Raw genomic sequence first — 24,811 nt, forward strand, 5'->3', positions numbered from 1 at the left:
TGGTTGTCAAGAGACGCAGTGTTGACACTTGGTCGATATTGCTTATATGCATGCCTGGCGGGTTTTCTATTATTACAGACTTTTGAATATACCCTTAAACTAAATGAATGGTCAGCCGCTACTCGAGAGTATGCTCTGTTGACTTCAACCACTCTCTGTGTGTCTTGATTTCAGTACAAAGAGCCTTGCGGTCTATCTCCTTGAATGCATTTATGTTGAGGTTGAGTTCGCATAGAAGAGTGTCCATATGACCATAGACAATTCCCTCGAAGTCTGCTCCAGTTCTTACTCTCATTCCGAGGCCGTAAAGACGATATCTGTTACCATCCTCATCAACGGTGTCGTGTTCGTTCTTCATGGACCATGGGTTCAACTTTGGGACGTTCGCGTGAACGAAAAGCATTTTAGGTTTCTGGAGCTTCTTCACTTCTTCGTAATAAGCGTCACCCGAAAATTCTGTACGAAGCTTTTCCTTCTTTCTTTGCCAGGCTAGGTCCTCGACCGGATCGAACTGGCCCATACCATTGCCGTTAAAAGCATCTTTACGAATGTTTCCAAGGGCATCCAAGAATTTTCCGACTTGATAGAAGCTTCCTTTTGTGACGATGGTAGCAGCCAAAAAAGTTTCCTTATCACCTTCTCCTTGTGCTCCTTGCGAGAAAAGAGGATAGTAATGTGAAGGCCCATAGTAGTTGTAGTAAAGTGCTAGAAGAAGCTCCTTCATATGAGTTTTCTTGGAAATCATGAGCTGACCGGATTCAGAGGAAGGCTCGGGGATCGCACCTACCCTCTCATGCAATGGTGTGTTATCAAGATCTAGCGGCTCCTGATATGTCTGTGGATGATATTCACCGTAGACTTCATCATATCGAGGAAGCAACTCAGTCTGGCTTAGCTTGACGTTTGCGATCTTGTAATAGTCGGGTGAAGTGGATCTCTTCCAGAAGTCGGGCCAGACAATAAGACCACTGGAAACGAAAGGCTCCTTTGTGAATAGATGATCTGGTGCATATGCTGCGACATTATCACTGTCCAATAACAAGACGTTTTCGAAGCTCGAGAGCAAGATGGCCAAACACTTGTATTGGTAACCACTGAACTCCAACTTTGTTGCCGACAGCTGTTCGCCTCTGAATTGCATGGGAAGATAGATACAGCGGGCATTCATCGCAGGGAATACTCTCGAACAAAGTTCGAGTTCGTATTCATCGATGGTTGGAATCAAGATTTCGATGGGAAGCAAGCAACCTTCTGCTCGTAAAGCGCGGATGGAGAGCAATGTCAACCAATTGAACTTGCCTCCACCGACGTAGACGATACCATCACCCGAATACAAGCCCAGAGGAGCCTGCAGTGGGAGCTTGTCAATGACGTAGTCGTGGGAAGCTTTGAGATCGTTGAACTCCTTATCGGAGAGCTTAAGGAAGCCGGACAAAAAGGTCTTGGAGTAGGTGGGGATAGTCGTATCACGCAACTCATATCTCTTGGAATCGAGCTTTTCGACGGGGTAGTCTTGCGCCAAGACTGAGTCCGGCTTTGACTTTCTCACAGTGGTCAAGATGCTATCGTAAAATTTTTGACCAATCTCCAACTTCTGCTTGTTGGACTTCAGCTTTGTGTAATAGGAACGAATAAACTCGAGCTTCTTCTTATCTGACTCGGGCAAGGCCGAAGCTTTCGGCGTACTAGACGGTTTAGAAACCTTTGGATCGTATGGAGTTGAGGAAGTTGAGGATTGCTGCTTGCGCCAATCACACACAAAACCAGGAAGCCAGCGACAAGAGTCATCGGGAGGCTTGACGGAGACCAAGGCAGCCAGCGACTCGGGCGTCCACTCCAAGCTTAGGGTGAGTAGGAAGATCACAGCAACCAGGGATGCAAGACACAAAGCAGTGACAACGCGGTGCCTTCTTGTGAGCCGGCGGGCCCAGACCAATAGGGTGGACACAAAATCCATTGGCCAAAATAATGCAGATGTTCTTTTGGATGCAGAAGTATTGAAGTATCAAATATCCCAAATGCTATTGGGTGGCATACAAGTTGAATCTGGTTTTCACCCTTCTATGCGCGACATCACCAGGCGCGAGTCCTGTCAGTACGGGAGATGCAAGCCTTACGGGGACCGCAAAATTAAAAAAAAAAAAAAAAAAAAAAAAAAAATAAGGAAAACAATGGCTTAGGCCCATAGGGCGCGCCAATGACAGGCTTCTGGCGTGGACTAATTTAGCACCCAGGGTCCGCCGCAGTAGAATCTATTTTTTCTTCACCCTAGCACTGCCCCCCAAAAAAAATATTTCCAAAAGCTCTTCGGATCGAGCTTCACTAGAGCAGGTCGCTTTGGATCGCTTCATAAAGGGGCGCACAGGAGATGTCGGAAAGTGTAAAGTCAGCCTCGGGGTTACAGGCGCACCTTTGACTTAAAAAGGCTTTACCCTGCGGGCACTGTAAGTAAGGCGAGTGCAAATACCCCATATCTCTGAACCACCAGATCTCGCTTTTTGCCAAAAGATGCGTCGCGGCGATTGTATGGACAGGAGCATCGCCCCAGCGTTCGTAATAGAAGCCGCCAGCACGGTCCAAGTGATCAAAGTAGGCTTGGTACTGTGGGGAACGGAAGAAGTCTAAATCGGCAATCTCAAAATTCAGCCAAAAGTGGCAGAGGTTGTACGAGCCGTCCGCGTTTTCCACAAAGTCCACCATGTTGTTCAGTGGGAGTGACATTCTCGACATCCATTGTTTGCTAGTCTCCCAGAGAGACGTAATTGTGTCTCTGTATTCGAAAAGCGAGATGGTGAAGCCGTATTTCTTATCATTTTCCCGCATGAACTTGAAGACATCGTAACCCATGTCGCAGTAGTACTTCACCCCAGGCTCTAGGCGCCAGTAGTACTTGTAGGCTTTCAAGAGTGGATGCTTGTAAAAGAACCCAGAGTAATATCGACACATGTTTCTGTAGCTGTTCGAATCTGCTTTGTACACGTTCTTGGCGACCAAAGCCTGCTGCTTCTTTGCAGCTTCTGCCAGATCAATCCACGATGGAGGTCCCCATTGGTCCTTGGGAATCTGCCCAAAACTGATGATCCCGCCAGGCATTTGCAGAACTATCCCGGTCATGAAATACTCGTCAAAAGGCTCATCGTTAAGAAATACCCAGTCGTGGCAGAACTGGTGGGTGTACCTGTCCTTAATGCTCTGCATTGTCTCCAACAAAGAGTACAACTCGTCGTTACGACAAAGGACCACAAAAGTTCCATTTTCAGGTGATCGTGATTCACACACGGCGGTTTGGTCAACAGTTACGCTCAAGAGGTCCAAACCAGCTTGGGCGACTGTGACATGCTGTTCGAGGTAGCTTTCCAAGTCTATGACTATGGCCTCGAGAGGCTCGTCTTTGGGCCATATAAACGGCGTGAGCGGAACCAGCTCATCATCCGTGAAGCCGCTAGCAATGACGTGGCCTAGTACACCGAGTACTAGGCAGAATGCCACGAAGAGCATGGATACTGACGATCTAATCCATATACAGACTGAGGATAGAGCTACTGGAGTAGGATGATATTACCAACAGTCGTGCAAAAACTGGCGGTATTCATGGTAAGCAATTCAAAAAGAAAGAAGTATTGTCACCAGTTTCTTCTTTAAAAGCCGAGTTTGCTGCATACGGTGTTAGTTTTGGCATGAGCTCGTCATTGTTTGGCCGAAGTGGTGAAGAAATGGTGCAACTGCCGCGATGACAGAAACTTCCGTCTGTGACATCCACCATAGTTAGAAGAACACAAGTCTAAACATAACCACGAAAAAACTTAAAATTATTTAAGCTCTGGAGCTGGTTCTATTCTCTGGCTGCGAAAAAAACCAGGCACGGGCTCAAACTCGAGGCCACGAGTCCGAGTCGGGGCAGAAAAAGTCCATCAAAAGAGTTCATAACAATTTCGTTGACATAGTGAACTCAAATGTCTTTTGTCTCTTTGTAATCAGCCTTTGGCTGGGCAGAGCGCCAATGCGAAATCTGGTAGCACCAGGGCCTAAATTCTGCAATGCCGCCCAAACAGTAAACAGGGTCCATGGTGGAAACAGCAGTACTAGAGGTTCTCAAAATTACTTCCATGTCAATTCCAAAAAATTTGCAGCCAGCATTCACTCAATGTCGACCAAATCGACCAAACTGCGCTGGGTGGGTGTTTTTCGATATCGGTGTGGGACTCGTGGGCCCTGCCGCGATATCAACCCATCTCAATACACCTACTGCCCCGGACTCTTTTTTCTCCCTACAAACAAGTCGCTTTTCCGAGAACCACCCTCGAAATCCGACCCACCCCAGGCACACCACTTCCGCCACGCTCAAGCCACTTTTTGCTTTTTGCCTGGACTATTATTTATCAGCGCCCTACATGATTCATTCCTCTTCTCTGCCACTGGCTTGCCTTGTACAATGGACCACATGAAGAGCCCTTTCCCGCTGGTTGAGCATTGGCCAGATAGAAGGGCCGAAGATGATGAGAGAGAAGTCACGCTGGTGGCAGGCAGAAAGGCTGCTAGGCTGATGAACCTATTCAGAGGAGACGGTCACAATGTTGATGCGTTGATCGACCCCACCGACCAGGAGCCAGCAGTGTCCCGTAAGGCATCGCTCAAAAAGCCCGAGACTCTGCTGCAGAGTGATTCGCCTTCGTTGGAGCCCGTCTCCTCGGCCACGTATATCCCACACCATCCGGTCAAGCTTAAGGAAGGCCCTTTCAACACACTCAGCCCAGACAACAACCTCCAGCATCTCACCGCCGACGTCGAGTTTGACCGAGGCTCGGACGGTGACATCACACGAATCAAAAAACGCACCCCCGAGCGTCGGCCCAAGAGAAGGACAAAAGTAAACTTCATCGGCCTTGACGACAAGAACGGCTGCAATAACCTACATGATGACTTCATGGCTGTGAACCTCAATGAGTCTGCCTCTGTCTCCGATCACGGGGACACCAACACTCTTGCATCCACCAATGAGGCTTACCCGCTCACAGTAGAGCTACGGCCTTTCAGAAACAAGGTAGGTGGCCACACGGCCATTTTCCGTTTCAGCAAGCGGGCAGTCTGCAAAGCACTCATGAACCGCGAGAATGTTTGGTACGAGGCAGTCGAGAAGAGGCACCCTGAATTGCTTAAGTTTCTTCCCAAATACATTGGCGTGCTTAATGTGCGCTACTCCAGCATTGTATCAGAGGATGCAAACTCCCCACTGCTAGTGCCTTCGGAGTCAACTCGTGAGGAGACGCCACACGCAAGGCAGTCTCTTGATGGGAGCAAGCCCAATCCCAGATCCCGGCTCAGCGAGGACGGCCCACCACCCGAGGTTTCTCTCGACGACAACCTCCACATCATTCCTGATCTTTTACGCAAGCATTATTCCAGCAGTGCCCCCAGCATCGGTGCTCTGGACGAGATGTCGTGTTCCATTGAAGGTCAACCTGAGGTATTTCCCTCGACTTCACCCGAAAATAATGGCTACGACGCCAGCATAGGATCAACTTCCGTTAACCAAGATTTGCAGGCTCAAATCATACAGGAAGTATTCGTTCCTCCTGGCACCAAGTCGGATGACATTTTTGAGATGGATCATGATGATATCGGCAATGAGGACCACGACAGCCTGAATGAACACGCCGAACGCCCAGAGGAAGAAAGGCACGTTTTGCGAAAGCATACACGATTCGAGAGATTTATCCTCCTTGAAGATTTGACTGCCGAGATGCAACGTCCCTGTGCACTCGATCTCAAGATGGGTACCCGTCAATACGGACTCGAGGCGACGGATGCAAAGCAGGCATCTCAACGCAAGAAGTGTGCCACAACGACATCTCGTGAGCTTGGAGTTCGTGTCTGCGGCCTCCAGGTTTGGGATAGGTCGAAGCAAAAATACTTCATGAGGGATAAATACTTTGGTCGTAAACTTCATTCAGGCCTTCCCTTTGCCAAAACGTTGGCCAAATTTCTCTATGATGGCATGTCTGCATTTTCTATCATCTGCAAAATCCCACATATCATCAAACAGCTTGAGGCCCTTATCGAGATATTCAGCAAGCTTGTTGGCTACAGAATGTACGGCCTGTCAGTGCTTTTGATGTACGACGGTGCCGGTCCAGAGGACACAGAAGTAAGAGCCAATATCATTGACTTTGCTCAAAGTGTTCTCGGAGACGAAACCTCGATTCAAAGTTACCGCAAGCCGCCTATGCTCTCTGGCAAGCCTGACATGGGGTATCTACGCGGCCTCAAGTCGATCCGTCGCTACCTAAAAGTTATCTTTAAAATCATCACGGGAGACGACTACGACAGCATAACCAAGCATCTTGAGGAGTACTTAAAGACCAACCGTGATCGCTTGAATGAGCCATACGTTTGGGTTGAAGAGTTCGCGGAGTCAAAGGAAAGTGCCGATTCCATGGACGCCTTTGATATCCGTTATGACGATCGAGCCGACGATGACGAATATGTCAGCGAGTAAATATAGAAATGCACGATCTACGAAACCATACGTTATTTCTTTTATTGTTTGCCAGACACCGAAGTTGGTGCCAAAACTATTATATTAACAATCTTCGCCAACCACTCCAGAAGACCGATGCTACGAGAATGCTTAATCGGCGTTTCTCTTGGCCACCTTCTTGGCGTGGGTGGTCTGAGTACCGAAGACCTTCTTCTCTCTGTTCTTCTTCTGCTTTCTCTGCTGTCTGGAAGACTTCTCAACCTTCTCAGCCAAACCGTATCTAACCAATCTGTAAGTTGGCTCGAATCTCTTGGCGTCAGCAACAGACTGGTAGATCAAGCCGAAACCGGTAGACTTGCCACCACCGAAGTGAGTTCTGAAACCGAAAACGGAGACAGCGTCCTTGTCAGCCTTGTACAACTCGGACAACTTCTCTCTCAACTCATCCTTGGAGACGTTAGGTCTGTTTGGGTGCAAGACGTCGATGACGAACTGTCTTCTGGCCAACAATGGGTTGGTGATAACCTTTCTAGTTCTGATAGTAACAGCGTCACTCTGGGAGGGTTAGTACTCTGTGTTTAAATGGACATGAACATCACTAATAAAAAAAAAGACACAATGAATAGCATTTGAGGATGTAGTTTCAGGCTTGTGGAATAGCTGATCTGATTATTGGAGTGATGCTTTGTTGGGTTTCACATACCATCTTGTGGATACTGGTTAAAGTTGTGGAGACGAAAGGATGAAAAAATTCTCACTACAGTTTTTTTCGTTTTCCTTGGAGGAGGTACTGCGCTGCCGCAGTGAGGGAGAGATGGTTCTGTGTGCAGGTGAAAGAAGTGTCTTTCGCAGTCACGCAAGGCACGTGAGCGACTACCCGTACTCCACACTACCAGTGTAGTACCATTGACAGGCATCGATAACGGTTTACTTTAGAGAGAACTAAGAAGGTGTTTCTCTTTGAGGACTCCATGCTGTGCTATCGTAAACGAATCGATGATAAGTCTTATAGTGGTAAGGATGCTTACTGGCGGAAGTGCAAGTCAGTAACTTGACAATGATTCAATTGAAGAAAGAATAAATATTCTGCAGTAGATTTTGGGAGGCTACCTAATTCTATTCATAAGCTAAATTATTGGTAGCTATTTGAAGGAGCATCAGTGTCATGCCTAATCGCAGATGATCAGATATGCCTCCATATGGATAGGTGGCCAATTCTGAGTAGGTGACTAGAAAACGTACTTGGCTACTTCAAGAATTGGTCCAGATTAAGGCCAGTGTTCGAGTAGCATGTGTTCACTTGCGTAATTGGAAGCAGAACCCAAAGCTGGTTTTCGCAGCCATTTGTCACTCTCAACTTTAGACTACACTCCTACCTATCTCGATAAATCATGAATATATTTGTCAATCTGCTTAAGCAAGAATCTTCATTCTGACGGCCTTGGTCTGGGTGTAGTTGTCCAAGACTTCCTTACCCATCTCTCTGCCCATACCGGAAGCACCGTAGCCACCGAATGGAACCATTGGGTGGAAGTCGTTGTAGGTGTTGACCCAGACAGTACCAGCCTTAAGTCTTCTGGCAACATCGTGGCACACGTGCACGTTCTCAGACTGAATACCAGCAGCCAAACCGTACTCGGTGTCGTTAGCCAACTTAACAACCTCGTCCACAGTCTTGAACTTGTGAACAGTAATGACAGGACCGAAGATCTCCTCAGTGACAATCTTCATCTTCTCAGTGACGTCACCAAAGATAGTTGGCTTGATGAAGAAGCCCTTACCCTCAGATCTCTCACCACCAGACAACAACTTGGCACCCTCAGCCTTACCAGCTTCAATGTACTTCAAGATCTTGTCCAATTGGTTCCAAGAGTTTTGAGCACCCTGCAAGGTGTCCTCGGCGAATGGGTCACCGACCTTGACAGCCTCAGCAGCAGCAACAAACTTGGAAACAAACTCATCGTAGATACCCTCTTGGATGTACAAACGGGAACCAGCACAGCAGACCTCACCAGAGTTGTAGAAAATACCAGCAATGACGTTCTTAATGGCGTTTTCAACGTTAGCATCGTTGAAGACAATGTGAGGAGACTTACCACCCAATTCCAAAGTAACCTTCTTCAAAGTGTTAGCACACTTGGTCATGATGGCCTTACCAGTAGCAGTGGAACCAGTGAAAGCAACCTTTCTGATAACAGGGTGGTCAGTGATGGCGTTACCGGTGATCTTACCGAAACCGTTGACGACGTTCAAGACACCAGGTGGGAGGACGTTGTTCTCCTGAAGCAACTTACAGAAGAACAAGGCAGACAATGGGGTAGTTTCAGAAGTTTTCAAGACAATTGTGTTGTTAGTGACAAGGGCTGGGGCAACCTTCCATGTGAACATCAACAATGGGAAGTTCCATGGAATGATCTGACCACACACACCGAGGGGCTCTCTTCTGGTGTAGCTGAAGTGGGAGTCACCGGTCTCAATGACAGAGCCCAAGATCTTGTCAGCGTAACCAGCGGTGGATCTGAAGATTCCAGCACAGAGAGCAATGTCGCCCCTGGCGTTCATAAGAGACTTACCGTTGTCCAAAGCCTCAATGTGGGCCAAAGTCTCGGCATTTTGGTCGATCAAATCGGCCATCTTGTTTAAAGCGGTGGCTCTGACGGAAGGGTCGGAACCGGACCAGCCGCCGTTGAAAGCATCCTGAGCAGCCTTGACAGCATTGTCAACGTCCTCCTCCCTAGCCTCGTACACGTGAGTGACTTCCTCTTCGGTGGCAGGGGAGATGACCTCGAAGGTTTTCTTCTGGACTGGGTGAACGAATTCGTTGTTGATGAACAAACCAGTGGGTTGCTCATAAGAAGTGCCGTTTGGCAACTTGACAGGCACAGTCAATGGCAAGTTGGAGTATTGCCTAGAGGCTGTCAAGACGGCACCGGCGCCGCTTCTGTAACTTTGTCTGAGTGATTGCTTAAACATAGCCTCTAGAAAAGAGAAAAGGAATGCAATTGAGGTGGAATTGGCGCTTTATATATCGCCTCACCTGTGGGGTACACCAGACGCACTTCTCCTCTGTTGCTTCGGGCTTCGAGTGGTGCAGGATGGTTCCTGCGATCATATCGCAGTGCCTAAAACCGAGAGGAGATACTCCGAGGCGGTTTATCTCGGTCATTGGATCTAACATTCCGAAATGGCCTTTGATGGTAGGCGGAATCTTTTCCGAAAGTGTCCGCTTTGATAAGAGTGCTTGCTGAGTGGCTATGAGTCTGCAGGAGGCCATAGTGGTTATACAAGCAATTGCCAAATTAGCGCCATACGCAACGCTAATGTGTCGGTGTGCATATAGCGCGGTGGAAGGCCTTTAGGCCCGATGGGCTGTCTTATAATCGCCTCGTGGCTTTGCTGCAGCTAACGCCGAGCGAGCCGGTCCCTAAATGCCGTTGTCAAAAAACCTAACATCCGAAGCAAGGCTAAGTCGGAAAGCGGCCGTAATTCCGACAAGTTCTTGAATTATAGGGGCTCATTGAGCGTCGGTCTTTGGTCGCGCACCGGACTTTGGTGCTGTGGGGCAAGGCTGGTGACGTGAGGGATTGTTAGTGTGCATTTGAACCGATAGGGGATGTAAACTTAGATCCGGAGTGGCTGGGGCAGAAAACCATTGTTCTGGGGGTAGATGCCGCTCGGATATTGGCGGAAAATCTGAAACGGGATGGATCCGTAGATAGAGCTACTGATGTCTCAGATCGGAGAGGATCTTATATAAGGTTTTGTTCTGGGTGTTTTAGGCTCTTGTGGCATTTTTTTTTTTTTTTTTTATTTTTCGTGCTGGTAAGGGGCTGTAATCTCGGCAACTCTTTTTTTCTTCTTGGAGGATGTCCAGGTGCATTGTGGGTACGGTCATGAGGGGGACAAGGGGATGCAACACACCCAGATACTTAAGTGAATTCCTTGAAGTTGAATTTTCTTAGAAAGCTATGCTCTCGTACAATTGTTCGCGGAATTGCAGAAGTCCCATTTGTCCATGTTTTACTATTGGAAATGGCTGCAAATCACCGATATTAAACACCCAAACTTCGACGCACCATCCCAACAACCAATTTTCATCTGAAGACGTTTCTTCTTGTCATTCGATGAACCACACCCATAGTCCATGACCTCATTCCTCCTGTCCTCGATCCACTGACCTGCTCTTCCCTTCAAGCTCATAGTCCTGCATTTCCACTTACCTCTTCTTCATGTCCCAAACCTGGATCAGAGGACCCCTCTGTGGCATCGACAACTGCCGATCTCGACTATACAGAACATATGCCGGCAGAAAAATCTGTCAGTATGGCCATGTTGTCGAGGGAAATGTCGAGTTCGGTGAGGATGATGGAGAGAACTACACTCAAACAAGACGTATCAATCTCCTGATCAATGACACTGGGTTTGGTTCCAGTGTCTCTACGTCTGCTGTTCCAACACAGCTGTCAACGCCCTTGGAAAAGGTTCGCTTGTACGGTAAAGAGGCGAGAAGTTTGCATTTCAAGATAGGCCAGCTTTTGCTCCAGAAGATAATACCCATGATCCTGAAAGAGCTAGTTCCTGGTGATCAACTGTTTCAGCAAAACGTTGCGCTTCTAACAAAGATTTTCTGGGTTCGTTATTGCAAAAAAGCATACGACCTGAAGTCTCCAACGATCCTAGATCTATACGTTTTGGTGTACCTCGCGATGAGACAGCTCAACCAGCATCCTGTTTACGTGGATGACTTTCTTTCCCTACTACGGTACAACAAGACGCCTTTTATCAACGGCTCCTCCCTAATTCCCCAGTCATTCATTCAGCAATCCAACTTGGCCACGCGCTTGTTCTCGGCATCTTCAATACCCATAAACAACCAGTTCTACCTAAAGATAGTTCAGCTAGCACTAATTGTGGCACCTGCAGAACTCTGGAAGACACCTCTTGAGGTCTTCTACCCTGGAGCTTTTCGAGTCTTCACGGACCTTTCATTCAAGGACGCACCTCGTCTTCTCACCATGTTTCACAGAATAGGCTTCCGGGTGACTGGAGGGCAATTATCGTCCTCATGGAAGCAGCACAGTACACTTCCCGAAACGCAGTATGTGGCGCTTCTCGTGTTGGTCATCAAGATATACTTCACGGCAGCTCCCGAGGTACCGAGCCAGGAAGAATGGCTTGCCCAATTGAAAAACAATACAACAAGCATTCCTTGCTTCGACACAAAACATCATTCAATGTCGATCAAATCAGCATTAGACATGTCAACGGAAGACACGTCTAAATACTTTGACTGGATTCAAAGTAACCTCATTCCTGAAAATCGCATCACCCAAAACGACGATCTACCACTCACCACCAGAAAACTTTATAAAATATTTTCGCTTGAAGAACCACAAAGCAGAGAAGATCTTCCATTGGCCGAAACTCCCACGGATTTGGTGAAAAACACGTTGACTACTCAGCAGATAGTACTGATATCCGAGCAACTTCAAAGCTACTTTTGTGTACGCTTCGGTCTCACAAGCAAGACACTTGCCGAGGCTACTGAAAGAGTCGAGCTCAAGTTTTATAAAACACTCAAGGCCGATGGAGCCATTATCAAATAGCATACTCGGGTAGATTTTATTTTGCACCCATCAGATTAGCTACATATAAGCATCGCGCATAGTAAACAGATACCCCCATACACAATAACAAACCGTATTCACCGCTCCAACTGGCATGCCGTCACCAGAACCAGACGTTCCCGATGGTCGAGAGGCTCCGGATCCCTCATTAGATGATAATGTTGACGAATTAGCTCTTCTGGGAGATGATTCTGGGTACTCTCGACTGACTACCCCAGGTCTCAGTGACTCCGAGGGAGCAGAACCGAGACCTAGACCGCAATTAGTACCCGGCCAAGCTGTTAAGAGAACCAAGTCTGACCGTGATGGCAATGACGATTATGATCCCGAGAATCCCATGGGCATTGAACGTGAGAAGTACAAGAAAAAAGTACCGGCCAAGGTCATAGACCGCCTATGGACGAAACTAGAACCAGAACAATTTCGTTCACTAGATAACATTTTTAACATTGCACTCAGCAAAACCCTCGAAAGGTACAAGGGCAGCACAAATGAACATTATAAAGTTGCAGAGGCACAGCGAGTGCTTTCTCATCACTGGACAAGCGACAAACTACCAAAAGCTTTTCTAGCAAGACTCAAAATGACCAAGCTTCCACCAGTCAAGTCGTTACAAGTAAGGGTGCGAGGTGCCAAAGCCGAGCTGTACAATCTACTAGATATAGATCAGGTCCAGCGAAAGAAAGCTATCTATGAAGCATATCTACTGGCAGAGAACCAGCAACTACAAGAGCTACAGACATATCACAAGAAGATCAAGAAAGCTCTTGATGAGGATTCAAAGTATTTGGAGGACTTCAAGAAAACGACGGCATCAATCCAAGCACGAAGCGTTAGAGACGCTGAGGAAAAAAAGAAGCTTTTCCACTTAGATGTCTCTCACGCTCCGGATGACACAAACCTAAGCAACATTCCGACGCCTATACCCAAGGAGCTAAAGGATGCCCAATTCGATCCGAACAAAGATCCCGAGGTTCGCCTGTTACTAGAGACTCTCCAGACCAAGATCGAGGAGAAGTTGCCGAATGATAAGCTCAATGAGCTTCTTAATATTTGCGATGAGCTCGATGAATTCCAAAGCAAATTCGACGACGGTAGATTCTTTCGTCAAAGATAAGCTAATCGATACTGATCCAGAAGACAGTTATCAAGTATCTCCCTTTGTCATTAGGGATTGCTTCCACTGTGATATACCCATCCTTCTTGGGCTCCCAAACTGCGCCAACAGAGGTCAGTAACTTCAAGTCGCTCTGTAAGTCGTTTGCAGCAGCAACTCTCGTCACCAGGATAAGGAACTTGTGCTTCGAACTTTTCGTGCTAAATGCCGCACAAAGTTTCTCAGTGAAGATGTTGACGGCATCGATATTGTCAATCTGATCTTCGACAGTTTTCAAGACGAACAGATTGTCAATTGGAGATTCAGTGTGGTCTGACGAAACGGTAACTTTGATAGACATGGTGTTACTGTGACTTGTACAGAAGTGCGGATTAATCGTTCCATAGACTGGGGAGGGTAACCAACCCCGCGAACTCGGTTAAATGCCCCAAAAGTGGGTCGATCAGTTCCATGCAAGGAACTATTCAATAATGTGTTTCATTTGATGTTTCGGTCTTTTCCGATTAGCCATCGGGCCCAAGGACGTCTCTCCGAGAAAAGAGTCCCTGCAGAAGATATGGGTACGACGCGCTCGGTTTCACTGCGGAACAATGTTAAAAAAATAGAAATAACATTTATCTGCATCGTGAATAATAGACACATTTAGCTTGCTGCAATGCCGTTTTGGAGAAAAAGTGGACAGAATGACGAGAGCAACAGCTCTCAGGAGCCTGATGTTGTCTCGATCTCCTCGAAGGCTACCTCTGTCTCATCTATGGCCCGAGAAAGGGCCTTATCAAGCGCCACGTTCCTTTCGAAGCGCCCGTCAACCCCATCAAACCACCTGTCTTTGAACTCACAAAAGAACAAGAAACCAAATATAATGATGTGTTGAAATATTTCCAGGAGTACATCAAGAATGAAATCCCTGTGTCTGATTCAGCAAACGCTGCAACACACCCTATACTTGCGGAAGAGAAGGCCTGGCTTACGAAAGAATGTTTCTTGCGTTACTTGAGGGCAACTAAATGGAAAGTTGAGCCTACCATTAAAAGAATCAAAGAGTCCATGGTGTGGAGAAGAACGTTTGGTGTTGTGGTTGTACCTGGCCATAGCGACCCTAGAAAGATCATAACGCCAGAGCTCGTGGAGGCAGAGAATGTCACCGGCAAGAACCTTATTGTTGGTTATGATAACGATAATCGACCATGCTTGTATCTTAGAAACGGATACCAGAACACGTCTGCATCTTTGAGACAAGTGCAGCATTTGGTGTTCATGTTAGAAAGAGTTATACAGTTTATGCCTCCGGGCCAGGATGGCCTTGCTTTATTGATTGACTTCAAGGCTGCTCCAGAGCACCTCAACCTTTCCTCCAAATTTCCTTCCCTCAGCATCTCCAAGCAAGTTTTACACATTTTACAAAACCACTATCCCGAAAGATTGGGACGTGGTCTTTTCACCAATATCCCATGGATTGGCTACACCTTCTTTAAACTAGTCGGTCCGTTCATCGATCCATACACCCGTCTGAAGACGATCTATGACCAGCCGTTTGAGAATTTTGTGCCCAAGGAGCAACTTGACAAAGAGTTCAATGGAATACTCGACTTCGAATATATTCACGATGTTTACTGGAAGGAAATGAACCGCATGGGAGATGAGAAACATGAACGCTACATGGCCAACTTTAAGAGGCTAGGAGAAGAGATTGGCTTGAGTGAGTATGACTTGAGACGGCAACACGAAGAGGCCGCATAGACACTTATTATTTATACGCATAGTTTTAACAACACATTTCATTTTATTCTCCTGTCCCCTTCACTATCTGTATGCGAGGTTACCCATTTCGCAGCCTTGTAGATATTCATGCGCGACGCCCACTAATTGATTCACCTGCATTGGAAATTAATCTTCACGTTGTTGAATCATTTGATACGACATGCCTGAGACATACTCGTTGACCTTTATAGCGCATGGTCCAGCTTTATCCAATGAGGAACAGCAGCAGATAGAAAAGTTTGTCACTGTCACCGCCGACTTGCAGATCCTCGGCAAAGAGGAGCTCTCGAAAAATAGAGTTATCGACTTTCAAGTTAAGACAGCCACGCCAGACTTGATCACCAATTTGATCAAGCACGAGAACGAAAAGCTTAATCCACAATATGACACATTCTTCCAGAAGACATCTGAGAGGCAGGACAAGAAGTTGTTCGTCTTTGACATGGACTCCACTTTGATCTACCAGGAAGTGATCGAGTTGATCGCAGCTTACGCCAACATCGAAGACAAGGTTGCTGAAATCACCGAACGCGCCATGAATGGTGAGTTGGATTTCAATGACTCTTTGCGCGAGCGTGTCCTTCTTTTGAAAGGCATAGACGCTACGACGCTATGGGACGAACTCAAGCTCAAGCTCAATATCACCAATGGTGCCAAGGAGCTCTGCAGGGCTTTGAAAAAGTTGGGTGTAGTGATGGCTGTTTGCTCTGGTGGCTTCATACCGTTGGCATCTTTCATAAAAGAACAGCTTGGGTTGAACTATGCATACGCCAACAACTTGGGTGTAGACGATGAACAGAAGTTGAATGGTACCACTTTCGGGCCCATTGTCAATGGAGACATGAAGGCTCAGCTTTTAAAGGAAATTGCAGAGAAACATGACATTGACCTCAAGTCCGCTGTGGCTGTTGGCGACGGAGCTAACGACTTGAAGATGATGAGCGTCGCTGGTTGGGGTGTGGCCTGGAATGCCAAACCTAAGGTCCAGAAGGAAGCCCCTTCCTGCCTCAATACCAAGTCTTTGCAAGACATTTTATACATCATGGGCCTCAATGATGAGGCCATCAAGAAGCTTATAGAGTAACTAGACGAAATCAATGATGGTGCCTCTAACGGCACCCATTATTCCATTGAAAAGTAGAACATCTTGGCCCTTCACAAGCAGACTTTTTGATATGCTTCCCTCATATATGTGATTTTCACGAATAAGCATCTTTCGTGCTACCCCACATAGACAGCCAGAGGTCAATTGTGGGGTGATCCACTGCCCTTTCTCGTTTCTCACTGCAATATTGGTAATGGAACCCTCCATGACCTGATTTGAGGTGTTCACCAATAGGACCTCTTCCTTGCCTGGTCTATGACCAGGGAGTGCTTTGTTTCTGGCATTCGTGTAAACTGCCCTGTGGGTGGTTTTGAAGGAGGTGAACGGAGAGGGCAAAATTGGCTCGTTCTGGACATACAAATCGAACCTTTCTGTAAAAAGGCCGTCTTCGTCTAGTCCGTCAAAGAGATTTCCTCTCACGGGAGTCTCGTGTAGCTCAATGGTCACCTCACCATTCATTTTCATCAAAAGGCGTACCTTCATTGGCAAATCGAGCCTCACCTGAGACTCGAATAAGGTGTTTCTGAGTTGATCAAAGATGTACTTCTCTGTGATCTCATAGGGGAAGAGGTCCTCAACAAGTTTTTCGTTCTTCAACGATGATGTGAAATAGTCGGCAGTGAACCTGAGTCTATCGATGTGGTCAGAGAAGCAGAAGAAGTTAGCCTTCTTGACTTCTGCAACTGTAGTGGGTTGATTGGAGGTGAGGCCAGGGTCATACCTGATTGTCGATAAAAGTTGTAATTTATCAATGTCTAGCTTGTAGGGATCGAATTGAAGCAGATCGATAAATGTTTCATAAGCAATTGTCTCGGGTTCCCCTGTCTCACTCATGACAGATGTAGTTGATGTGGGTGCGAAAGATCTAAACTGAAATTCTAGGTGTCCGTCTATTGTCTATAATACATTAATATGGTCTAAAACGCTTCTTCTCCTTCATGGCCTTGATCCTTTCTTGGTCCTGCTTGAATTTCTGAAGCAAGTCATTCATCTCGTTTTTCTTCTTTTCTCTCAATTGGAACCTGTAAAAGTCCTCCTTCTCCTTCTTCTTGAGCTTCTTGTTGGCCTTTTCTAGACCAACGGTTGAAGCAAGCTTTTGTTTGCCCATGATACCCGCCTTTGTCTTACGGTGAGAGCCCACCACTAAGGTAAAGCCATCCTCATCCACCACTTCAGTACTTCTCTTCAAATCCTCCATCAGCTCCTGCTCTGCCCTGTTAAAGTCGGCCAATGCTGTTGCAACTGCCACTGACAACTTGCCAGCATCCAATATCTGCTTTTGGTATTTCTTCTGAAGGAATGCAGAGCCTAATGAGGGCACGGGCCAGTTGGTGGTCTTAGCGTCATTTGATAACTTTTTCAATGCGTTAAATGCTAGTTGGAAGGAGGATTTGTCGATGAAAGTGATGATGGCACAGTTTTTCGGGAGCTTCTCTGCAATCTCTTTGGTGGGATCTTCGTTGTCGAATTCGAGATCCGATGTGAGTTTTGTGAGGTCTACGTAGAAATCTTCCTGGAGATCTGTAAGGATGCTGGGAATGAAATTTTCAACAGTAGCACCGATTGCAACCTGCTGAAAGTATTTTTTGACAACCTGATGCGTCGTTTGGATGGGAAGGTTGAAGACGAACAATGACCGTCCTGAGAGCAGCTGTGCTGCAGCGTTGCCCTTAACTTCATGCTTTCTGAAATAGAGGTACAGTTTCCCTGAACTGTCCGGTAGCCGAAGTGGGAGTACTTGGAAACCCTTGATTTCTGTGACTGGCATTTTGGATTGTAAGAAAAAACTAGTGAACTCTGTCTAGGGCATTTTCAGCGATGGGTCGCACAGTGCAGGTCACATCACCAGTAGTAGAAAACCAAAACTGTTTTAGCTTGTAAAGGTAAGATTTTCTCCTTTTGAGGTATTCAAGAGAAAAAATAATTACATCCCTTTATCCGTTTCCAACCTCTTTTGGCACAGTTAAGTTTGTCGCAAACGAAAGGAGCGGTTTTGCAGCCATGAAGAAGCCTTCTAAACACTTTCGTTTGAAAGTCCGAGAGATCTGAACTAGTTTAATGCCTATCAAAATGTAATCAAATATTACATACCAACAGTCATTTCAAATATAAAAATTCTCGGGTTTATGGGCATCTATCCAGGCTACAGCGTCCCCGCGCAGTGCCTTCAACTGATAAAAGCAAAAGACTGGATAATCAGGTCTGAACTCTTTAATTCAATGTATCTATTTCTGTGAAGTGCCACGTTGACTTGAGGATCAAGTGTTCTCTTACTCAAGGGTCTACTGTCTTAGCTGTAGGTGCATACAGGCGCGGTGTTTATCTTCTGTTTTCACCAAAACAAAACCAGTGTACCATGGAGCTCAATAAGGGAAGGAAGAAAGACTCTATCGAGCAGTTCATTGAGCTGCCTCAAATTATCCTAGATACAAGTCTCAGCCAACTTCGATATATGATTCTAATAGAAGGACTCACCATTCCTGATGGCTACGACCAATGCCCATATCGATCCCACGTCTGGTCTATATTGTGCAGAGTACCCGTCTATCCAACCAGCAAATATGCCAGATTGATATCAGAAGTTCCTGAAAAGTTGCCTCCCGATCTATATCGCAAAATCAAGAACGATACCTTCAGAACACTCATGAACGACAAGAGCTTTCATTCGAAAGTAAGTGAGGAGTCATTGACCAGGATTCTACTGGCTGTTGCCCTCTCACGGCCCGAAAATAAAGTAGGTTACGTTCAAGGCATGAATGTCTTGTTGGCACCCATAGCATATTCCTGTCATCGCAGTGAGCCTCAAGCCTTTGCTTTGCTTCACCACTTGGTCAACGACCAACTTCCATTATATGTCACCGCCAATCTAGATGGTGTCCATACCGGCTTGAGTCTTGTGGACGTCGTCCTTCGCATCATTGACCCAGTCTTAAGTGATTACTTGGACTCCAAATTTCTCAAGGCAGAGATTTATGCTTTTCCATCAGTACTAACGTTGTGTGCGTGTACCCCAACGCTCAACTCTTTGATCAAACTTTGGGACTTTTTATTTGCATATGGAACTCACATGAATATCCTTTTCGTCGTGGCGCAGCTAATCATGAGTAGGTCGGCGCTTCTCCAATCGTCACAGCCAATGAAGCTTTTGAGAAACTTCCCCCTTTGAGAGAGAACGACATAATCAAGTTGAGTTTAAGTTTTATACCAGAGCTCCCAAAGGACTTGTACAGTCTAATTGCAAGACATGGATTTGACCCACTGGTCCCTCAAGAGCTAAAGCATTTCATGGCCAACATGAAAAATGCTTCAACATCTTATAGTAACCCGCACAGGTAATCATGGTGACTATAGAATGCACAGATCACCGTTCTGTCATTATAAGAGCGGCCTGAGAGACCCATGATTGCATTTAAAGCAGCCTTGTCATCTTCAAACTCAACATATACCTTGCCGAGCCCAGGTTGGCTGACATGCAGCTGCATCCCCGGGGTGTAATCGTGAGGCGGTCTGGGAATGCGAAGAGATACAACCTTACCGAAGATTTCTGCCTCTTCTTTGATATCATGGTGAATGAATCTGAAATTGACATCATCTAGAAGGTCATTTGGAGTGACAGCATTAATGATCTGTATGACCGTCAGTTTGGCGTGGTATTTGACATACTCGTTGCGCACCATGGATCGTAATGTTTTGAGCTCAATTGGGCAGTCTTGAATGCTCGTTTTGATGTCACCCAGTTCTGACATCTTGATGCATGAAAAGGTTACATTTTTGATCATCGGAAGCTGACGTGCAGCAGCAGCGTATTGAGATACCAACTTCACAGCATCGCTGGTCTTTGGATGAATCTTGCGATCAATGAAGAACTCGACGAATGCGAGCCCCACGGACTCCTTGGTTCCCACCTCACGTAACAATTTGAATGCTCGGAGAGGAGCGATCTCTGTCAATGCGTCTTGTAGTTGTGATTCTGTCGTAGTTTTATCGACCTGGATGGTTAGTTTTCTGGGGCTGTCAATGACCTCGTCTTTCAACTCGTCGTCGCCTGACTCATATGGGGGAAGACATTGAACGACATACTCACCAGGACGAGAGAGTGAGAGCTTAAGTGAACCCGACGTTTGAAGTCCATCGTGAGCGACAGAAGATGCGGGAATTTCTTTCTCGTCGAGTGCTAGGGCCAATGTCGCAGCCACACTGGTTTTGAACTCGATGATCAACGCAGTATCGTCCTTTGTCTTTTTTAGCTTTTCATAGTTTGTGTTGAGCGTAACGCCTTTTAAATCGACGGACCGCAAAAACTGGTCAAAGAGATCAGCAACCTTGAGATAGGCGACTTTGCTAAAGTCCAATCCCTTCGCTATTATGATACATGAGTTGCGGGAGTCAAGTGGGTCAATCTTCGATTTGGCCATCAACACTCCAGACTCTGAAGAGTCCTTGAGGAGGTCTCCAATCTTGGCATCCTCTGCCGCACGAGGTGCTCCAGGAAGTGGAAATAGCCCAGAGAGCTTCGCACGCTGAGCAGTAACATTCTCTAGTCCTTTTGGCTTGACACCCCATTGTGACCCTAGAACAGGTAGTTTTTCAATAACTGGATATGCCATCAAGGATGCTAGCTTTCTCTCGTATTTATCTATCTTCTGTTCCTTGGTGAGACCCGCATCTGGATCTATGTTCTTTTCTGTGTCTCGGTATCGACTGCCCTGATTTCTGTAACCATTCCTGTCATTTCTTGGACGGTATCTATCGTCATTTCTGTTATCATGGGATCTGTAACTATTCCTTTTGTCTCGATCCTGGCCGTATTCACGATCAAAACGGCCTCTTCCTTTATCGCCATTTCTGTCCCTCAGGTCTCTAGGGTCTCTGTCTCTTGGATCTCTTTCTCGTTCTCGGAATCCCCGGCCTCTAGTATCTCTTTGAGAACTAGAAACATAGCTGGAGTAGTCACCAGTTCTATAACTATCTCTGCTATTCAGCATCACAGTAGTTGGTATCTGTCGCACATCGCATCTTGGTTTTCGATGCGCACTACGCTGCTCGATACGATCGATATATGTATAGGTAATATTAATGGCAAATCCAAGTTTTTCGCCTTATTTTATTTGTGCTTACAACTCGTCGTGCACTTCTTCTGTCTCCTGCTCATTGTCATCAGGTCCATTGGCCTCCACAGGCTCAGAGGGTTCGACGGGATCGGCCTGCTCCACAGGGTCCGCTTCCACCTCCTCTGTCTCGGCACTCTCATCAACTTGGGCAGACTTTTCAGCCTTTGCCTTCTCCTTGGCCTCCCTTTGTTCCTTCTGCTTCGTCAATGTCTTGAGCCTGGTCAACAAATACTCCAATCTTGTCTCATGGTTCAGCTGGAGTGGCAAAATGTCCTCCACCATCTTCACAATCAAAGATCTGACGCCTTCGGCTTCCTGGAACACCTCCTTCTTGTTTCTCTTGTTGAAGGCACTTGCTGATAATCCAATGGTGTTTGAGAGAGTTCTCAAGGCTTCCTTAAACTCCTTGTAGTGATTGTCCAATTTGGTGCCCTCACTGGTTCCGCTTCCGTAAAGCTTTTTCATGATCTTGTCGTTCTCAACATCAAAGTCAAGATCAGCAGCCTCATATCTGCTTCTGACCTCATTAATCTGGCTTCCATACTCCAATAAGTAGGCTTGAACCAGGGAAGAGATATCAACACCCTCCTGGTGTACCTTCTGAAGAGCCTCAAGAGACAAGTCACTCTTGAGCATGTTGACAGTGTCCTCTACCTCGGCTTTATGCGTAGAAATTTTCTGGAATTTCTGCTGAAGTTCATCCAACGTGGCGTGGTCACTTTCGTAGTCCAACCATTCAAGAGTCTCGGTAATGATGCCTTCGATCTTCTCCAACTTCTCAATACCCAACTCACTGCGAATTTGGTCACCATGTTCCTCCAAGTAAGCACGCAACTCGTAACAAGCGCTTTCAGCCAAGTTCTTGACCTCCGACACACGAATCTTATCGAAGTCCTTTTGCTTCAAGTGAGCCAATCTGTTTGCACTGGTTGAACGGTGCTTCTTCAGAAGAGGGTTCACACTTGTGTAGTCAGCGTCAGGAATTGGCAAATTCACCTTTGGAGGAGTCTTTGTCTTCTTGGGAGCAGTGGCATTCACAGCGGTTGCGGTCTCCTCTTCAGTAGATTCAACCTCAGGCTCATTGCACTCCACAGTGAGAGCAGACAATGTAACAATCTTGTTTTGATCGATCTTGAAAGTACCAAACACTTCTGGGCTGTCGCACTTAAGGTTCTTGGCCTTGCTGAGGGAGTTCTCAATCGAGAAGGTCTTGAAGAGAGCGCCGTTTTCATATAAACCAATTTTCTTCGCCTTCTTGTTCACAGGTCCCAAAGACTTCTTAACAGTGGATCCAGATGCTGATCCTCTAGGGAAAAGAGGTTCTTGCGCACCATCGATGGAGACATCAAAGTCACTGAAAATTCTGTCAGTAAGTATGACATTGTAAGGGTTAGAATTGATCATCTTCAACTCATAGGCTCTGAAAGTAGTACCCAAAGCACATGCCTCATCAGCGTTCACAGTCTTGGCAATCTTGTCCTCGGAACCCAAAAAGTTTACCAATTCCTTCTGAACAAATGGCACTCTAGTCGAGCCACCGTTCAAAATAACAGACTTGATGTCATCAACAGACTTAGGTCCAGATGGACTGTTCTTCAAGGCTTCATTGATAGGGTCAGCAATATTCTTTCTAATCTCGGCGTTGGCTGCTTCGAACTCATCTCTGGTGATGACAGTGGAGAAGTCCTTCTCGTCAGGGAAGTTCTCCAAAGTGACCTTGTACTCGTTGTTGGCAGACAAAATAACCTTGGCCTTTTCGGCCGCTTCAAGAAGTCTAGAAGCCAACTTTGGAGACAAGGTGTGCTTCTTGGGTAACTTGAACTCTTTCAAGTAACGTTCAAAAAGAAGCTCATAAACAGATTGAGTCAACAATTCACCACCGAAAGAATCATCGTGACCAACACTCTGGATGTCTAAGGTCATAGTCTGGTTTTCGTAATAGGTGTAGGAGAACAATGTGGCAGTTGTGGAACCGGCACCACAGTCGTAAATGATATGGTTAACAGTCTCACCATAAACATCCTCATCGTTGAGCTTTCTGCTACCGATGTAGCTTCTAGCCACGGCGGTGCCCTCGTCAACGAGACCCAAAACTGAGGAGTAGTTGGCCAAGTGGAGAGCGTCCAAATAGGCTCTTCTAACGGCCTGGGAGGCGTATGGAGCAATTGAGATAGCGACATCCTCGGCAATGTTCTTGGCCTGTCTGTGGTTTTCCAACTCATTGAGAACTCTGTCCTTCAATTCGTTCAAAGTCATAGCCATAAGCTCTTCCACGGGGAACTCAAACTTGCTGGCATCAGCACCCAACTGCATGCTGACACTGTTGTTTCTCAGTTTGTCGGAAGTCAAGCTCACGCCATGGTGGCGTTTGAGGTATTCCTGGACTGTGGAGTCGTCAATCAGCTTACCCAAGAGGGCCTTGATGTTAGCAGCACAGGACTCGGGAAATCTCGAGCAAAGCGAGCCAATCTTGGCACCGAACACCCTGTCAGCATCGAGCAATTCCCCCTTTTCAACAGTAGGTCTCAAAGAGATAGCACTCAAGTCTTTTCTCTTGCCTTCATCAGTGACGACAATCTCAAAAGACAAGCCAGGGGCCACCATTATAGCTTTTGTAAATTGGTGACCAAGGTCGATGCCTACAATGGCGGCGAGCGTTAGAGAGCTCCAAAGTAAGCAAAGTAAAGCAGTCAACTTCATCGTGTTTGGGGGTATAGGTAATGAAGAAGAAGTTGTAGACTGTTTTCCAGCTAGATCTCGATACATAGTGGCCACTACAGTGTGCACAACCGTGAGGTCGACGATCAAGGTGGGGAAGGGCCCAACGTGAAAAGGAAGCTGGTGACTGGACTTCGGAAGCAAAAAAATTTTGATCTTCCACCTTCCGCTTTAAACTATTATAATTTTCGCAATTTTGTTGTCATTTCAAGTTCCGTTCATCGTCTTCAATTCAAGATGTGATTTTTTTGCAATCGCCTGAATAGGTAATCGTGGAGAGACTGGACTGCATGATACTGAGACCAAATGCCTTGTATGTCAAGTGGCCAACTAGGGTAGCCAGAAGGATACGAGCTGAATTTTTAAAATATTTTATATTCCCAACATAAGCTGGCCAAATTGATAGAATTGTTGACTCTATCGAGTTATACAAGTCAAAATACTGATCCTCGCTGGATGCACCTCCTAAGCGGTACGACTGAACAGGTGTCACCTTTATCGCCACCGCCTTCATGAATTCGGTCATTCTCACAGCCTAAATACTGATAACTTATCTTTCAGAAGATTGCCACGTGTAACTCCTGCTGTAAAGTATTGAAGCAGGCGCTGCGCTTCGTGGTTGCGAAAAGAGAGTAACCCGCGGAGATGCCTCGGAGGCTATTCACCATTTCCGACCTGCCATCAGAGCTTCTAGAAGTAGCATAATCAAACACTTCACTCCCTGAAATTGTTGACCCTTCAGCCATCACCTCAAACAACTGCCCAAGTACAATTTCAATGACCTTTGCTTGACCGCATTGGCTAGAAAAAAAAAGTCGCGAAGAGTAAAAAGACCGTCTTATCTTCCCTCATCCCATTCTCATCACGCACTTATAAGGAACTTCTCCTTCCCAC

The 24,811-nt window shown here is 46.4% G+C and overlaps 13 protein-coding genes across 13 annotated transcripts; 6 read left to right on the forward strand and 7 right to left on the reverse strand. All coding sequences in view use genetic code 12, as the record gives it.

Moving 5' to 3' along the window:
* Positions 1–118: 118 nt before the first annotated feature.
* Positions 119–3,498, reverse strand: CXQ87_000952 (uncharacterized protein; the record flags this gene model as incomplete). The annotated part of the gene is made up of 2 exons (XM_025479506.1): positions 119–1,841; positions 2,468–3,498. 2 exons carry the CDS (start codon positions 3,496–3,498, stop codon positions 119–121), a joined length of 2,754 nt encoding a protein of 917 aa, XP_025338979.1.
* A 934-nt stretch (positions 3,499–4,432) lies between these two features.
* KCS1 (inositol polyphosphate kinase) lies at positions 4,433–6,496 on the forward strand (the record flags this gene model as incomplete). Its single annotated transcript, XM_025479507.1, has 1 exon — positions 4,433–6,496. The coding sequence occupies one exon, from the start codon at positions 4,433–4,435 to the stop codon at positions 6,494–6,496; it is 2,064 nt and encodes a 687-aa protein (XP_025338980.1).
* Positions 6,497–6,628: 132 nt separating this feature from the next.
* On the reverse strand, positions 6,629–7,451 carry RPS24 (40S ribosomal protein eS24; the record flags this gene model as incomplete). Its single annotated transcript, XM_025479508.1, has 2 exons — positions 6,629–7,033; positions 7,422–7,451. 2 exons carry the CDS (start codon positions 7,449–7,451, stop codon positions 6,629–6,631), a joined length of 435 nt encoding a protein of 144 aa, XP_025338981.1.
* A 440-nt stretch (positions 7,452–7,891) lies between these two features.
* ALD5 (aldehyde dehydrogenase (NAD(P)(+))) lies at positions 7,892–9,451 on the reverse strand (the record flags this gene model as incomplete). The annotated part of the gene is made up of 1 exon (XM_025479509.1): positions 7,892–9,451. The coding sequence occupies one exon, from the start codon at positions 9,449–9,451 to the stop codon at positions 7,892–7,894; it is 1,560 nt and encodes a 519-aa protein (XP_025338982.1).
* A 1,256-nt stretch (positions 9,452–10,707) lies between these two features.
* CXQ87_000956 (uncharacterized protein) lies at positions 10,708–12,084 on the forward strand (the record flags this gene model as incomplete). The annotated part of the gene is made up of 1 exon (XM_025479510.1): positions 10,708–12,084. The coding sequence occupies one exon, from the start codon at positions 10,708–10,710 to the stop codon at positions 12,082–12,084; it is 1,377 nt and encodes a 458-aa protein (XP_025338983.1).
* A 115-nt stretch (positions 12,085–12,199) lies between these two features.
* On the forward strand, positions 12,200–13,222 carry CXQ87_000957 (uncharacterized protein; the record flags this gene model as incomplete). The annotated part of the gene is made up of 1 exon (XM_025479511.1): positions 12,200–13,222. One exon carries the CDS (start codon positions 12,200–12,202, stop codon positions 13,220–13,222), a length of 1,023 nt encoding a protein of 340 aa, XP_025338984.1.
* A 655-nt stretch (positions 13,223–13,877) lies between these two features.
* Positions 13,878–14,962, forward strand: PDR17 (Pdr17p; the record flags this gene model as incomplete). The annotated part of the gene is made up of 2 exons (XM_025479512.1): positions 13,878–13,967; positions 13,991–14,962. 2 exons carry the CDS (start codon positions 13,878–13,880, stop codon positions 14,960–14,962), a joined length of 1,062 nt encoding a protein of 353 aa, XP_025338985.1.
* Positions 14,963–15,143: 181 nt separating this feature from the next.
* SER2 (phosphoserine phosphatase) lies at positions 15,144–16,067 on the forward strand (the record flags this gene model as incomplete). Its single annotated transcript, XM_025479513.1, has 1 exon — positions 15,144–16,067. One exon carries the CDS (start codon positions 15,144–15,146, stop codon positions 16,065–16,067), a length of 924 nt encoding a protein of 307 aa, XP_025338986.1.
* A 197-nt stretch (positions 16,068–16,264) lies between these two features.
* Positions 16,265–16,922, reverse strand: CXQ87_000960 (aminodeoxychorismate lyase; the record flags this gene model as incomplete). The annotated part of the gene is made up of 2 exons (XM_025479514.1): positions 16,265–16,267; positions 16,299–16,922. 2 exons carry the CDS (start codon positions 16,920–16,922, stop codon positions 16,265–16,267), a joined length of 627 nt encoding a protein of 208 aa, XP_025338987.1.
* Positions 16,923–16,995: 73 nt separating this feature from the next.
* CXQ87_000961 (uncharacterized protein) lies at positions 16,996–17,856 on the reverse strand (the record flags this gene model as incomplete). The annotated part of the gene is made up of 1 exon (XM_025479515.1): positions 16,996–17,856. One exon carries the CDS (start codon positions 17,854–17,856, stop codon positions 16,996–16,998), a length of 861 nt encoding a protein of 286 aa, XP_025338988.1.
* Positions 17,857–18,444: 588 nt separating this feature from the next.
* On the forward strand, positions 18,445–19,254 carry BUB2 (Bub2p; the record flags this gene model as incomplete). Its single annotated transcript, XM_025479516.1, has 1 exon — positions 18,445–19,254. The coding sequence occupies one exon, from the start codon at positions 18,445–18,447 to the stop codon at positions 19,252–19,254; it is 810 nt and encodes a 269-aa protein (XP_025338989.1).
* A 148-nt stretch (positions 19,255–19,402) lies between these two features.
* Positions 19,403–21,073, reverse strand: CXQ87_000963 (uncharacterized protein; the record flags this gene model as incomplete). The annotated part of the gene is made up of 1 exon (XM_025479517.1): positions 19,403–21,073. One exon carries the CDS (start codon positions 21,071–21,073, stop codon positions 19,403–19,405), a length of 1,671 nt encoding a protein of 556 aa, XP_025338990.1.
* A 129-nt stretch (positions 21,074–21,202) lies between these two features.
* Positions 21,203–23,803, reverse strand: LHS1 (Hsp70 family chaperone; the record flags this gene model as incomplete). The annotated part of the gene is made up of 1 exon (XM_025479518.1): positions 21,203–23,803. One exon carries the CDS (start codon positions 23,801–23,803, stop codon positions 21,203–21,205), a length of 2,601 nt encoding a protein of 866 aa, XP_025338991.1.
* Between the last annotated feature and the right edge of the window lie 1,008 nt (positions 23,804–24,811).

This window comes from Candidozyma duobushaemuli (assembly GCF_002926085.2).
Source record: "Candidozyma duobushaemuli strain B09383 chromosome Unknown A_B09383, whole genome shotgun sequence".
Taxonomy (NCBI): Eukaryota; Fungi; Ascomycota; class Pichiomycetes; order Serinales; family Metschnikowiaceae; genus Candidozyma; species Candidozyma duobushaemuli.